The following is a 16,589-nucleotide window of genomic DNA, read 5'->3' as shown; positions in this document are numbered from 1 at the left end:
TTTTAGACAGGGGTTTTGGAGCTCAGGCTGGTCTCGAACTCCCTATGTAGCCAAAACTGCCCAAGGACCCCTGATCCTTTTGCCTCTCTACCTTCTGAGTGCTAGGATTGCAGGCTTTTGAGCCACCACGCCCAGCTTCATATTTCTTTCTTTTTTTTAATTTTTGCATTCTCTGGTTCTCATTACAAGGTGGGTGCTCAGTGCATTTAACTAATTAAATGTGACTGGATTTTTAAAAACCCAAATTCAGAGTTATTCTTACAACGGCATGCCATCTGCTGGTTCCCCGGTGTATCTGTCACTCAGCGTGGGGCAGTTCCTCCATGACTCCCTTTTCCTCTGCAGGTGCTTTTCTGCCATCCAACCCGTTGCAAATTCTTATTTCTTCCAATCCTCTTCCACCTTCTGGGCAGTCTTAAAACCTGTCACGACGAGGTTTGCGTTTGAGAGCTCCCGACGGACCAGTGTAACATAACTGGGCATGCTCCGTAGGGAAGGGCTGTTTTGGAATACAACCGTGGCAAGCCTTTAAGGAACATTTTTCAAGGTTGCTGGTTTCAGGATTGGATACATTTTCCTGCTAGCATTCTATCAAGACATTACAGCTCCTCCCACTCACCCTTCAGCCACACTTTCTCTCTCTCTCTCTCTCTCTCTCTCTCTCTCTCTCTCTCTCTCTCTCCTCATCTCTCTCTCTCGTCTCTCTCTCCTCTCCTCTCTCTCTCTCTCTCTCTCTCTCTTTTATCTCCGTTCCCAATTTTGGAGCCAGCCCTCCTTGGATGTCTGGCCAATCAAGAGACCACACATTGTTGCCTAAGAGACCCCGGATGCCATCGACAGGATTTATAGATGGTGATTGGACTGCCGGGAGCGGTGAGGTGGGGGGTGGAAGGAAGCAAAGAAAGCTGCCCTAGCGCAGCGATGGCAACCCCAGAGCCAGAGGCTTGAAGAAGGAGGCCGGCAGCTGAGGTGAGAGCAGTGGGCAGGGCAGGAAAAAGATGGAGATTCGGAGAGAGCTCCCTAACTTCCCACAAGCCTTTCCGGGGCTCTTGGGATTCCAGGCTGCTGCAGTTTCAGTGGTTGCTCCACACCTATGAAATTAACAACCAGCAATTACGTGCGGGTCAAACATTAGCTTTAAAAGCCATGCATTACAGCGCTTACTCGGTTTTTAACTGGTTGGATGTGAGGTGAATTCGCATTTAAACCTATCCATCCTCTGTTTCCTGAGAGTGTATGAAATTCCCCGCGCCTGGCAACATTACAGTGTACTGTGGGTGAATTGTGTATTCGCAGAGAAACTCAATCCTTGTCTTCGTTGTAGCCTCCAAATGAAACCCTGACAGTCTTGAGTATTTTCTCTGGGCCGGGTTCATTATGCTCTGAGTTTTGGCGTGCAATCTCACAAGGTTTAATCCTCACACTGCCCCTTCCCCTTCTCCCACCACGACATTTCTTCCTTCCATTGAGTAACAAATACTTATTGAAGATCTTTTATGGACCACAATGATTGGAATTGAGATACGCAGTGTCAGAAGAACACACAAGCCCAGAAGGGTTTCATGCTACCGTCCTTACAGTGTCTGTCAATGGATCTGGACAGAGTACAGGAAAAGATAGAGTAAAGCTGAAGCAGTTGTAGTGAGCTGACCCAGATTTCATGTTGAGGAGTTGGGGTCCCACAGCCATTAGTGAGATTCAAAGGGTTTTTTTTTTTTTTTTTTTTTTTTGAGTTAAAAAGTGACTTCACTGACTGCTCCTTAAAAACAAACAAGCAAAAAACTATTGGGTGTGGTAGCGCAGGCCTTTAATCCTACCACTGGGGGAGGGAGAGGTAGGTGAATCTTTGTGAATTTGAGGCCAACCTGGTCCACAGAGCAAGTTCCAGGTCAATCAGGGATATGAATCGAGACTCTGTCACATAACAAAAACAAGAGCAAGGTAAAACAAAACAAATCTCAGGGCTCGGACTACAGTTCCATTGGTAGAGGGCTCGTCTAGCATGCTTGAAGCCAGTACTGCATAAGTCAGGTGTGTGGTGCTCACTTATAACCCAGAGCTTGGGATGTGGAGGCAAGAGGATGAGACATTTAAGGCCATCCTTGGCTACATAAGCAGTTTTGAGGCCTGCCTGGAATAGGTCCTCTGTTGAGTTATTGTGTAATGGTGATGGTGTGAACAGGAGATTTAGAAGGCCAGACCAGGTCTTACAGCATGACTCCTCGGACTCCTGCTTGGCCGTTAAACAGAGCTTGGAGCCGTATATAGGGGATGGGGGTCCTGGCCTACTTTCTACAGTTTTATCCCAAGGAACCTGAAGTATAATGACAGGCAGTCATTAAAAGGCAAAGAGGTCAACGAAAGCACCAGCAACTTGTGTCCTCTGGAAGAGGGTGGGACAGTCTGCTTTCTCCTGGTAGACAGGGTCCATCCTTTCTTGTGTGTGTTGTGTGAAAACCTCTGTCTTTTGAGTGGTAACCAGTGGTCTATTCTGTGAACTTGTATGTGCATACAAACTATGTATACTGCTCGTCTTCCGGGGTGGAGGGGGAGAGGAAAATTGAAAAAGAATAATCACAACAGAGGAGGCCAGACACCTCTGTTGGCTTGCTTCTGCACAACTGTCACCAAGATTCTGCGCCTCCTGGCCAGGCCCACCCCTGGAAACTACAGATGCTCTGCAGAAAGTCTAATCAGAAGCGGTTTTCAGTTCCAAGGGACCAGCGGGGAGAAAACAGCCTTGCAGGCCCTGAGGGTGTCTCTGAGCAAATCTATCTTATCTTCATTCAGAAACTGTACCCAGGATACAACGAATGGCTTGCCACACACACTGGGAAGCGAGGGAGCTTCTCAGCTTAATGCAGGGGTTTTTTAAGCAGAATCTTAGCTTCCTGTGATTTTCTCTAGGAAGGAGACTCATCGCCTTTAGCTCAGAGGCTTCAGGACTCTGGTTTTAAAAAAAGCTGCTGTCATAAAAAGGTGGGGGCGGGCGATGCTGGGCTCAGTGACAAATACCAGTAATCCAGCCCTGGGAAGATAGAAGAGGTGGGGGATCTTGAGTTTGAAGGCAGTCTGAACTTAGTACCAAGTCCCTGTCTCAAGATAAAAACAAGCAGTGTACATTTTAGCTGGGTGGATCTGAGCTTGCTGGAGGTGTTTTATATCTATTGTTTGCCTGCTCACCTGCACCTGTATTTCTGGCTGCTAGCTAACGACACTGCAAGGAAACCATTTCCTGTGCCTTTTGAAACCTAGCGAAAACTGGAGTGACTTAGATAATTAAACATTAGGAGCTGAGAAGAGCCCAAAGGCTGGTCCGAGCCCAAGCTATGGTGGCAGGGTGCAACCAAGGGAAGGTGTTGATTAATGGACCTACCAGGGTGTAAAATATTGGCTCCACCTTCAGCTCTGACTTAAACTTGAGTGACTATTACATGTCAAGTGAGGACCTCAGAGATTTCAAATGTGGTGAATGGAGAAATTCCATCTCAGCTGAAAAGTAATGCATTAAAATTGTTATGCATGTTTTTAAGGCAAAGCGTTGTTAGCCTAGGCTGGCCTCTGTATGAGGATGACTTTGAACTTCTGGCCCTTCACCTCTATCTCCTGAGCACTAGTATTACAGGCATGTGACACCATGGCTGGTTTATGTGTTAATGGGGTTAAATGCAGGGCATCATGCAAGCTATGTAAGCACTCTCTACTAACAGAGTTTAATCTCCAGCCCAGGTGGTTTTTTATTCTCTCTCTCTCTCTCTCCTCATCTCTCCTCTTCTCTCTCTCTCTCCTCCTCTCTCACACACACACACACACACACACATATACACATTCTCTCTCTCTCTCTCTCTCTCTCTCTCTCTCTCTCTCTCTCTCTCTCTCTCTCCCCTTTCCTCTCTATTTTTTTCAAGACAGGGTTTCTCTGTCTATCTCTGGCTGTCCTGGAACTTACTCTGTAGACCACGCTGGCCTCGAACTCACAGAAATCTGCCTGCCTACTGCCTCCTGAGTCTGGGATTAAAAGGTTTTGCACTACTACTGCCTGGCTTCCAGTTGGTTTTTTTATTGTTCAATATTCAATGCTGTAGGGTCATATATGGAGCCCCAGATTAGGCATTTATAAAGTCGCCTTGGCCACAGTTCTACCTGTGTGGGTAAACCCGTCTTCAGAGAGAAGGGAGGGTAGAAACACTGAGGGCAGGTACTGAATCTTTGGTCCATTATAAAATATTCCATCATGGCTCACCAAAGGGCAGGTTTTGGACACTCTGTAAGTGACAAGATGAAAGAGGGTTACTAGTTACTCAAAGCCACCTGCCCATCAGCCACTTTTGTCAAGACTTTCCTTCTTTTCCAAGTATCATTTTGGAGGTACACATGCATAGGATTTAAAAAACTGCACAAGAGTCAGGCAGTGGGTGGCGCACGCCTTTAATCCCAGCACTGGGAGGCAGAGGCCAGGTCGATCTTTGTGAGTTCAAGGCCAGCCTAGTCTCCAAGAGCTAGTTCCGGGACGGGCTCCAAAGCTATAAAGAAACCCTGTCCTCGGAAAAAAAAAAAAAAAACAACAACAACACAAGCAAAACAAAACTGCACAAAGTGGGGCTGGAGAGATGACTCAGAAGTTAGGTGCTTGGTTGCTTTTTGTAGAGGAGCCCGGTTCAATTCCCAGCACCCACATGATGGTTCACAGACTAATCCATGTACTCCAGTTTCCAAAAGGATTCAATTCCTTTTCGGACCTCCTCAGGCACCAGACACACACATGCACACATGTAGGCAAAACACACCCAATAAAATAAGTAATCTAAGAACTGTTTTTAAATTGCAGAGCCAGTATTAAAAACAAAACTGCACAAGGGTTAATTTATAAAAGGTTGCAAAAGCAGAAACAACTAACAAATGAAGAAAGAGGAAAAGGCAGGGTAGCTTCTGGGAGGCAGAAGAGCAGGGCACAGCACTGCATATCTGCTCAGGTCCCTAATGCTACCCTCAGTGACCACCTCATGCAGAAAAGGCAAGCCCATCTGTGACTTGGTCCAGTCACCATCTGTTGTCAAGGAAGGGGACTACTGGTGGCCCCCAGATGAATAAAAACCCATCAACTGCACCCGCTAAGTTCAGCCAACCAGCCAGCAAACTGCACGCCAGTGAGGAAAAATAATTCCTCAAGGAAATTAAAGTACCTTAATTAAAAGTAGGTAGACTGTACTGTATGTATACCAGAATAACTAAAAGCAGAAGATTTCCCCCAGTAAACACTTCTGTCCATCTCCAAAGGCGTGCCCTTGCCCACTACATCAGTCTACCCCTTGAGTGTGTATTAGACTGAAACTCTCTTACCTCCCTGCTAAGAGTAGAGGAGGAGAAAAACAATTTCACAAAGACAAAAATTAGGTGTCTGTTTTGAAATAGGATCTCATAGGGTAGCCATAGCTGGCCTGGACTCTCTGTGAAGAACAATGTGGCCTTAAATTAAAAAAAAAAAAAAATCCCCCTACTACCTGCCTCCCAAAGCTGGGATGAAGGATGTGGGTTTTTTGTTTGTTTCTTTATTGTCATTTGTTTTTGTTTTTGTTTTTTCCGTACAGGCTTTCTCTATGTAGCCCTGGCTGTCCTAGAACGAGCTCTGTAGGCCAGCCTGGCCTCCAACTCAGAGATCCTCCTGCCTCTGCCCTCCTGAGTGCTGGGATTAAAGGTATGCACCACCACTGTCTAGCTAAGGGTGTGTTTTAGGTTGCACTGTGACTAAATTGAAGCATCGCTCTTTCTGGCCAGTAAACTTCGTTCTGAGCTAAGAGTGACTCCGAACATCCATGATTCAGTGGTCCTGATCCCTCTACAACTCACTGTCTATATGATCTTAGGCAGGGCGGGTACACCTCAGTGAGCCTCATTTGTTTCCAGATGGTCTAAGTAGCTAAACTCACAATTGCTCCACCAGCTCATTGTAAACTTGTACTGAACATACGTATAAAGTCTTTGACATAAACAAGACTCTTGGTAAATATTCTCCCCCACCCATACCCTCTTTCAACATACAAAAAAAAAAAGTTGTTTTTTTTTTGTTTTTTTTGTTTTTTTTTTTTTTTTTAGTTTTCAGAAGGTTCTATAATTCATTTCTTATGATAGGTATAGCTTTCTGATGGAAGAATACCAGATCCTTTCATGATGGCCTTTGCACCTCCGAAAAGCACGGATGGCTCCAAAATGCAGACAAAAGATGAGCACCTGGACACCCCTAAACCATCAACTTCTGAATGACCAGGTGAGCAGTCAGAGTATTTTATTATTTGGGTCCTTGGGGGGCGGGGGAGGTAAAGTCCTGATAATCAGAATCGAGCACAAATTGTTGAAGATGGTACAGTCTTGGAACAAAAGAAAAAACAACTTTATTTGTGCCTTTGTATGTGGACAAGACTAGAAATGGATCCGAGTTCTGCCCAAGGGAAAAGCCATTGTTCTTTTTCCTGCATTATCTATCCTAGGTGTGTCTTCTTTTCCCGTCACTGGGTCTTCTTGAGTCAGACAGACTTGGGGAGGGCATGAAAGATGTCTAGGAGAGCTTCCACCCAAAACCAGTCCGGGGTTTCTGGTAAATTTTTAGGCCTATCCATTTAGTGAATACGTACATGTCCGCCGAGTACTCATGGTACTGGTGCTCTCCTAAGAAGTCTAATTTCCCAGTTTTAATTCTGGGGAGACACAAGGAAGATACACCTGATAAGAAACTGCAACAAGTGGCCGGGGGTGTGGGAATGGCGAGCTCTGGGCTATTGTATTCCTGCTTCTGCAAGTTGCAGAACCCTGATCAGTCCTGTGAGCCATCAGGGGCCACACCTGCTTGGCAGCGTGCACAATCAGTTTCGTTGTGTAAAACTGACCTCACTATCTTCCTCCAACCAGTCCTTCCTCCAGGTGAGAAACCCCACTTTATAACCATCACGAGGCCATAAAAATCTCCCCTTTCCCTACCAGGTGTGGGTTGGATTCTTCACTCCAATTTACAGGCTAATAAGCGAGCCTGTTGCGGGCGGAACAAAAGGCAGTACTATCTCCAGTAAGGGACACTGGGATCTGGGCAGGGACAAAGACTTCCAATTACAGCAGACTGTCAGGGTTGAGCATTCCTTATCAAGCCTAAACACTGACTCTCTCCTGGTTGACCTCGGTCGGCTGAATGATGCCCTTCACCCAGATACAGGCCTACCACACAGTGGGTTTTCCTGGCAGCTGAAGACCAATGAACACAGGGGAATCTAATTTTCATAGTAAACGATGACCATAAAGTCCTCCCTCTAGGCTGCCTTCCTGCAGTGTAACTTGGAAAACAGCCCAGTGAAGAGTACTCAGTGCCTTCCCTTCTCAGCATGCCCAGACTCTTAGGATAGGGAAACTGTGGAGTTGCCTCATATCCCATTTGTTCTCTGGGTCTCTGAATCGTCTCTCTAGATCTAGTCACCCAGCTCCATGTTCTCAGGTCCCTTCCTGCTGCCACCACCCTTGCCAGGCACAGTACAGTAAGTCCCTGGCTGTTGTCCTAGACTACGACCCCGCTTACTTTCCTCTATATAGGCTCCAGAGAGATCTTTCTAAATCCAATCCTATTAGGTGAGACTGAAAAATGGGATTTACTCAAAGAGCAAATTCCAATCCCCCACGCATCCCTGAGGTCCCATTAGGTCCCTGACCCACAGCCAGACCTCGCCAGCTTCCACCCGTCTCGGCTCCGTGGCACTTGGAATGCCAGCGGTTAAGGTCCACAGTGCCCTCATCACCTCTCTGCCTTCCTGCCTCTTTGCTCTCAATTGCTGTTCTAGATTTTCTGTTCGACATCAGCCCCCCCGCCCCCAACTGACAGGTTCTCCGTCCCCACTCTCTAAAGACACAGGTCTGGGTATGGCTTACAGAACACAAGTCCAGTCCTCGTGGCTGTTCTCCTCTCACTCGCTCTCTCTCTCTCTCTCCATCTCTCTCGCTCGGCTCTCTCTCTCTCTCTCTCCTCTATCTCTCTCTCGCCTCTCTGTGTTGTGTGTGGTGTGTGTGTGTTGCCATGTATGTGTGCGTGTGTGTGTGTGCACTTGCGTATGTGCAACTACAAGTGTACATGTGCATGCATATATATGGGAGATCAAAGGACTTCAGCTTGTTATTCCTCAGGTATGCTCTACCTTGGTTTTTGTTTGTTAGTTTGTTTTGGTTTGGTTTTGGTTTTTTGAGATAAGGTTTCTTCGGTAGCTTCGGAGCCTGTCCTGGAACTAGCTCTTGTAGTCAGGCTGGCCTCGAACTCACAGAGATCCGCCTGCCTCTGCCTCCCGAGTGCTGGGATTAAAGGGCGTGTTGCCACCACTGCCCAGCTCTACCTTGTTTTTGAGACAGGGTCTCTCATAGGCTTAGATCTTACCAAGCAGACGAGGGCAGGCTGTGCCCCCAGGGATCCCCTTATCTCTGACTCTCCAGGGCTGGGATTTAAACACAACAGAACTCCTTGTGGTTTTTTTTTTGGTTGTTGGTTGTTGTTGTGTTGTTGTTGTTGTTTTGTTTTTTTTCCAGTGTGAGTTCTGGGGGATGCAGTTGGGGTCATCGTATTTGCAACCACGTGTTTCATCAATTGAGCCCTTCTGGAGCTACCCATTGACTTTTATCTTTGGGCCCTTCTAGCTCCTTCCTTGGCTGGAGGTTGGCCATTGTTTCTGCAATCCTAACGAGTGTTGATCCCTCTTGGCAAAGCCGTAGTTAATCCTGGCTCCATCTAGAACCAGGAACTTTCTCCTTCTCTAATGTGAAGCAGGAGTGAAGGGAAGAGGGTTGCGTAAGAGATTGGAATCCTGAGAAATAAAGTAGAGAAAAGCTAAAAGGGAAAAGACCTTAAAGAGACGGGAGAGAGAGGGAAGAAAGGAGGCCTCAGGAACAAAAGGATGGGAAGAGGCAGATGGAGCCTGGCCTCATAGTGCCAAATGAACGTATGGAAATCTTTTCTTACCCGCACAACAATTATTTATCGAGCACCTGTTGTGACGCTCGTAGCTCTCCAACAGTTTATATCACAGTTTATCCCTCCAACTTCAGTGTCAAATTTGGAAATCTGTTTCTTCTCTTTGAATTGTGAAAGGTTTTGCACATGTGTGGAAAAGTGACTTGAGTTGAAATACAAAGTTGTTGAATGTCTTGATTTTCAGAAAGTTTCCCAGGAAGGTCTCAATCAATTTGGCTACTGTGAAGAAAGTGTATCTTAAGCTAGGCATGGTGGCATGTCCTTTTAATCCCGGATCTCAGAGGCAGAGGCAGGAGAATGTCTGTGAGTTCAAAACCAATCTGATCTACATAATGAGTTCCAGACCAGCCAGAGCTTGTAGCTGGAGAGATGGCTCCCACAATTAAGAGCACATATTACTCTTGCAGAAGATCATAGTTCAATTCCTAGCACCCACATGGGGTGGCTCATAACTTCCTGGTACCTCCAGCTCCAGGGAGAGATCTGATACTTTTGGCTTCTTGGAGCATTTGCAGTCACGTGCACATACCTACACACAAACATAATTAAAATCAAAATTAAAACTCTTTTTAAAGTACCTCATAGTCCCCAAAGCACCTGAGTTCTTGTTGTGGGTGGGGCAGTAGAAGGGAAGAATCCTTTATTTGGCAATCCTGCGAATTGAACACAGGGCCTTGCACGTGTGAAACCAAGGGCTCTCCCGCTGATGTTCATCCCCAACCTTGGAGAAGCAGGAATCTTCTTTAGGAATTAACCCTAAAGAAGACGAGAGAAGGTATGGTGGCTGTTCTTGCTTCTCAACTTGACTACATCTGGGATTAACTAAACCCAAGTGGCTGGGAACACATGAGCGGTATTTTTTCTTAATTAAATCATTAAAGATGGGAAGATCCATCCTTTAAATCTGGACCACATCTTCTGTTGGCAGCCAGAATAACATAAAGGACACAGAAGGAAGCTTGCTCTCTCTGCCCTCTTCTTCTCTCTAGCAAGTCCTTTCCTTCAGTGGCACGAGAGCCTAGTTCTTCAAGATTCTGGCACAATACGAAGACCAGCTGAGACATCCAGGCCTTGTGGACAGAATGGCTACTGGATTCTAGTACCTTCCGTTGGTAGACACGTCATTGTTGGACTAGCTGGACCACAGCCTGTAAACCACTCTAGTAAATCCTGTACAGACACATGCAAGTTCTGTTCCTCTGGAGAACTCTGATACAGAAGGGAAGGGTGTAGGCTTGGGGACAAGGTGAGCTGCAGTACAGTCTCCACAAAGGCTCCACTGTCCACATAGGACACCAGCTGTCGTGATCCCAGGGAGGCCTGGCCATTATAGTGACACTGCCCTTCAGTGACCAGCTGCTCTCCCCCTCCAGGTCATGACTTGGCCAAGGCAGCTACTTTGGGCTCCTGGCTGTCAACCAGCCTGCCTCCCAATGGGTACTAAATAAACCCCTCAGTTCTAGAAAGGATCAATACAAAATAACAACATGGCATGGTTTTATCCTTGTTCCTTAATGGCTTTTGTCACATTAATGAATTTTTTAGAGAGAAATACTCATCATTCATAACTCCCATATTCAAAAATAGTATTTAGTCATCTTCTTATTTCAAATGAACTTTTAAAAAATATATGCCATTGTGAGCTTCTATTTTAAAAAAATATTTTGTGTGTGTGTGAGAGGGGAGAGAGAGAGAGAGAGAGAGAGAGAGAGAGAGAGAGAGAGAGAGAGAGAACGAACACATGCACAGTTGGCCATGAAGCCCAGAAGTCATCAGAGTCCCAGACCTGGAGTTACAGACAGTTGTACCCAACCCTACTGGTGTGCTGAGAAAATGAACCCCACATTCCACGTACAGAGCAGCACATAATCTTAATCACTGTGCCATCTCTTCAGCACCCACCTTCTTTGGGGACAAGGGTATCATGTAGGACCAATTGGCCTTGAACGCAGGTAGGTAACCACAAATAACTCCATCCTTCGAATCTTCCTGAATTTACCTCCTAGTTCAAGAGTATAGGCCTGTGGCTCTAAGCCCCATTTACAAGGGGCTGGAGGTTGAACCCGGGGGCATTATGCAAGCAAAGTAAGAGCAGTCTACTGAGCTAACATCTCCGCCCTCCATTTTGTCTTTTAATTTTTTGTCTTTCCTCTGTTCTGTGGCAGAACGTAAAATACATAATAGCCAAGCCAGCCTAAAATAAGAGACCCAGGGTTCTAACTTCACAGCAGGTTTTCAGCTGAGAGACTAAATTCAATTTAGATTACTTAAAAAAAAATAAAAGCATCATCAAGGTAGGCAAATGCAGCAGATTACAGAGTAAATTTGGGCACTGAGGATTCCTAGGGGAGAGTGTTGTAATAGTACCTATGTTGCCAGCCAGGTGTTGTAATTAGAAGGATCACATTCCCCCACACGCGAAAGTTAGCCATGGACAGGGATGGGCAGGATAATTGCCTTGACTCTAGCGATTATTTCGCTCTTGTATATGCATCCCAAAAACATCATGTTGGCACACCTTAAAAACATATAATTTACAAACACGAAAAGTGCACATCCCCATTGCTTTGGTGCGTGATTCCCACGCGTCCCACAGTGCCTGTAAAAGGGCTTTCTGAGAGGCGGCACCTCGTTGCCATCCATCGATCATAATTTAGGATTTCCAAAGTCGCTCCCTCCTCCACTGCAGTGATGTCACACCGAGGAAATATGTACTTGCAGTGTCAACAGACTAAAATAACAACCAAGGGATTTTGACTTAACAGCAGGCTGCGGGTAACTGTGATAATAAACAGACTGCAGCCGTCTGCGAAGAAGAGCCATTTTAATACTGCCATTTCAAAGATGATAGTCTGCTTTCCAGTTCCTGAAAAATGAAGGCCCCGATTGCCACGTCTTTGGAATGAAAATTCACTCTGGTTCAGGGAACGTAAGAATGCAGATCCAATGAGGACTGACGGCAAAATGATTTGCCCCAAATTATATATATTATATAGTTATCCTTATAAGCTATAATTATAACTATATATATAATTTGTTTTTATATGTAATGTATTAAGGGCAGACTCAGCCAGATTGGAGTCCCCTTGACTTTGAGTCAGGATATGTGAAGCAGGAGAGGCTGTTATATTTGTTCATGTCCCCCCCCACTCCTCCTCTCTTCGGTGGTCAGTTTCTCCTGGGTGGCGATACTGTCTGTGACTACCTGGGATTGCTTGGAGTCTGAATAGATGTTGGTTTTCCTTTTCCTTTCGCTGCTTGCGCTCAAACCCAGGGCCTCCCAGGTTCTTAGAAACACACGGCCGCCCTGAGCTGTGTCCCCAATCCTCCTTTTTTTACTTTCTAAGACACAGTCTCACAAATTACCTAAGCTAATTTAAACCCACTCTGTAGCCTAGACAGGTCCTTGAACTTGTGATCCTCTTGCCTCAGCCTCCTGAGTAGCTGTGATGATAAGCCTGTACCCCCCAGGTCTGGCTTGGGACATTGTGTTTGCTTGTGCCTGCTGCATGACTCAGAACCACTTCCCCTCTCATTCCTTTCCTGATACTTTCTGTGACTGTGCATCTCCTGTCAATGTTACCATGAGCCACACCTTCCGGGAACACTGTGATGGTGCAGCCCAACCCTTTTTGAAAACTTAGTGATGATGTCAAGACCCAGTCTTCTTCCCACACCGAGCAGAGCACTGGCAGAAGTTCTACAAGGATTTAGGGCTGCAGGGGGGTGGTGGGATCCACCTATAATCCTAGCACTCGGGATGCTGAGGCGGGGAAAGCGTCAGTTCCAGACATCTAGGCTATATAGTAGTTCCAGGCAGACGGGATGGAGAAGACCATGATTAATAGTGGAAAAACCAAGGGGCAGAGTTTAGCTGAATAGTTGTTCAGCACCAGGGTCTCTCCCTCCCTTTCTTTTCCCCATCCTTCCCTTTTCTTTCTTTCTTGTTTTTGCTTTGTTTTGTCTTAGGGTTTGTTTTGTTTGATACAGGGTCTCTGGAACCTGACTATAGCCTTAAACTTACTATGTAGTTGAGGATAAACTTGCTTGATCCTCCTGCCTCTGCTTTCCAGTGCTGGGAGTGCAGGTATGTGCCATCACGCTTGGCCTTTGGTTCTTTTGTTAGCCCAATTGTGCCCTACACTTCCTATCTTCCTACCTTTGCCTCCTGAGTACTGAGACTACAGTCCTGTACACCACCTTGCCCAGCTAGACCTAGTGGTTGGTTTATATTTTTTTTGAAATGTGAACAAAGTAAATTTTATGGAAGTCTGTCTGTCCTATCTAAAATAAGTAAGTTGAAGAAAAAGCTCTTTAGGTTTTTTTAATGATTGTTTTAATATTTTTATTAATTATTTTATTATAATATTTTAATATTTTTATGTGTATATATGTTATGGGTATGTTCTCCCAGTGCAGGGCCTGTAGAGTCCAAAAGAGGGTGTTGATCGCCTGGAGTTGGAGTTACAGCTTTTTGGAAGCTGCCAAACGCTCTTAACCCCAGAGCCATCTTTCCAGGCCCTCTTTAGGATTTTTTCAGCTCTGACCTCCTGTGCCTTCAGAAACCTTTTCATTATCATTGTTTTACCAGCAGTGTCGCTGAGAGTCTGCCATGAAACCTGTTCTGCTGGTTCTGGGGGGCATCTGTATGGGAGGTAAAATGAACAGAAACTACTAGAAACACAACCAGACATTCCTCACTGGAATGTAGCGGCGCACGCCTTTAATCCCAGCACGCGGGAGGCAGATCTCTGTGAGTTTGAGGCCAGCTTGGGTCTACATAGTGAGTTCCAGGTTAGCCAGGGCTACGTAGAGAAACCCTGTCTCAAACAACAAAACACAAAACCAGATATCCTTCAGGCCGCTGCGGAACGTGAAGTAGAGAGAAAGGGGAGGGGCCACCCGGGCATCAGAATTGCCAACAGCATTGGCATCTTGGCTTGTGCAGGTATTGCTAGAGGAGAGGGAGCTCCAGAAATATTTGATTCCAGATTTAGTTTGTCTGTTCTGTGTTTCTACATTCTCTCTCTCTCTCTTTTTTTTTTTTTTTTTTTTTTTTTTGGCATGTGCAATCCTGAATTTATCTGTTGTCATTATTATGGGTGATCATAGCATCCCGGCGGCAGTGATTGGGGTGGGAAGAGGCAAGAGTCCTTTTATCCTCTCTAATATGCAAAAGTATCTACATGTGGGATGTGAGATTCCTTGCACAGGAGAGGAAGGCTCTCGTGACACTTGTTGAAACTGCTACGCTTCACCCCAATTTCAATATGCCTTTGACGACCAGAGTTTGGAGGGGTCTGAGAGAAGAAAGGTTGGCCTGCTGGCAACATGAAGCCAACTTTTCATCCTCCACAGGAAGGAACAGGGTCTGCACAGCCTCTCCTAGCTGAAACGTCCTGCAGGATTGCTCAAGAGCGGAACATTGGTCCCCATTTGAAAGCTCTGACAGAGGGGGTCTGTGTTGGCGTGGGAGACACAGTCACATATGTTCATTATTCTCTCTTCCTCTCTGTATAACTCCTCCTCTGCCAAATATACCCATGTTGGTCTTCTTCTCTTCGTATGCTCAAATCCACATATGCTCTGAGGCTCAGAAAATATCAACGTATACTTTTACTCACACTGTTCTGTAACAACCCATAAGGCCATCAGTCACATCCATTGGAATGTACTGTCTCGGGTACTTGCAATATGCTATACCCAGCACTCTGCTCGGATTGCTGTCAAATGCGTTAGGACATGGTTTCTAACCCAAATAGTATATAAGAGCAAACCTAGGCAGACACAAAGTTGTAAGCCCAGATGCACCCATACAGAAATTACTAATTTTATAGTTAGTAAGGCCCGTGGATATTCCTATATGTACGTATACACTGAGGACAAAAGCAGGACTGGAGAGATGGCTTGGTTAGTAAAGTGCTTGTTACTTAGTAAAGTTTGGCAAGCATGAGGATCTGAGTTCGATTGCCCAGAGCCTGCAAAAAAGTTGCACACAGTAGCATGCGTTTATATCTCAATGCCCAGGAGGCAGAGACAATTGGATACCCTAGGGCTTGCTGGACCCCAGCCAGCCTAGCCAAAGCTGATGAGCTCCAGGTTTTAAGTGAGAGGCCCTATCCCTGTCTCAAAAAATAAGTTGGAGAGAGATTAGGGGAAGATAACCTGAATGTTGTTCGAACCTTTGACCTCTACACACACACACACACACACACACACACAGAGGAAGAAACATTTGAACTGCTCATTCATTGTGTTTTACAAATTCTTACGTAATTAATATTGAAAAATTCCAGGAGCTCCATTTTCTTATTTGTCTGTGTCAGTTTATGACTTCCAAATTTGAGACTGAATATTCTTTACAACTCCTTTTTACCTTCCTACTTCATTTCTCCTAAAGGGCAATTTCTCAGTGAGTCCTGGTGGTATACACTTGCAACCCATGTTTTTGGGAGACAGAAGAGACAGGAAGATCAAGTTGGTTGGGTCAGTTTGGGCTATAAGTTGAGGTCTGGGTCAACCTGGTCTATAGAGAGAGACCCTGTCTAGAAGAAAAAAGAAAAAAAATGGAAGGAGGATAGGAGAAAAGAGAGAAGGCGAGAACAGGTTACTTCTTTCCTATGAATTATGCCATGTACAGAAGCTAAAAGAGAGGCCTTGCCCAGGTTAAAAGTCAGTAAAGTGGGGTGGTAGTATAGCTAGTGGTAGAGATGCTTGCTCAGCGTGCACACAGCCCCAGGTCTGCATTAAACTAGAAGTGATGGCACCGTCTGTAATCCAAGCACTCTGGAAGTGGAGACAGGAAGGACCAGAAGTTCAAGGTCCATCCTTGGCCTCCTACATAGAGAGTACAAGACCAATTAATAAATAACTAAAGTGCCCTCTCAGAAACGTAACCTGTCTCTTCATACTCGGTTTGAGGCGGTAGGTTACATCCCTACTCACTGATCCTTTAATGGTGTGTTTTATAGTGGGTATCTTGAACCACGCTGCCCCAAAATGACCCTCTTTCTTCTATTTGCTGTAGGTGTTTGAAGAACGAAGAGCTCTGCTTGGAAAATGGGTAAAGCATTTAAAATTATCCCGGCCTTCTGGGGATATTCTGAGTCAAAGTACTTACCTAGCCTGCACAAGGCCTTGGGTATAATCCTCTATACCACAAGATAGCTAGATGAATGCAAAGAAAAAAGAAAGAAAGAGGACTGGAGGGAGGGAGAAGAGAGGGACGGAGGGGAGAGAGGGAGGGAGGAAAGAAAGAAAGATGATAGAAGATAGAGATAGATAGATAGATAGATAGATAGATAGATAGATAGATAGATAATAAAAATAAAGTATGCTTGTTTCTGCACCACTGGGATATTGTTGGTGGAGACTGCTGTTTCCTGGCCACTCAGACCCCTAAATAATCACACAGAAAATCTATCATTGCAGAGTACTGGTGGCCCATAGCTTAAGTGTATTTCTAGCTAGCTCTTATATCTTAAAATTAACCATTTCTATTAATGTGTATTGCCATGTGGTTGTGGCCTACAAGTAAGGTTCCATTCGATGTCCAGCATGTGTCTCATGTGGCGGCTACATGACTTCTCATTGACTC

At 45.5% G+C, this 16,589-nt stretch overlaps 1 protein-coding gene across 1 annotated transcript in view; it reads left to right on the top strand.

The window, feature by feature from the left end:
• Nucleotides 1-6,165: 6,165 nt before the first annotated feature.
• Nucleotides 6,166-16,589, top strand: part of Fbxo16 (F-box protein 16) — a 70,253-nt gene continuing 59,829 nt past the window's right edge. The window contains 3 exon segments of the mRNA XM_042054079.1: nucleotides 6,166-6,216; nucleotides 6,218-6,265; nucleotides 16,020-16,055. Of these exon segments, the coding sequence (XP_041910013.1) occupies nucleotides 6,166-6,216; nucleotides 6,218-6,265; nucleotides 16,020-16,055 (135 nt within the window).

The sequence above is a fragment of the Arvicola amphibius genome, chromosome 13 (genome assembly GCF_903992535.2).
Source record: "Arvicola amphibius chromosome 13, mArvAmp1.2, whole genome shotgun sequence".
Lineage (NCBI taxonomy): Eukaryota > Metazoa > Chordata > Mammalia > Rodentia > Cricetidae > Arvicola > Arvicola amphibius.
The sequence above is the reverse complement of the archived record's forward strand: the minus strand, read 5'-3'. Positions and strand labels throughout refer to the sequence as shown.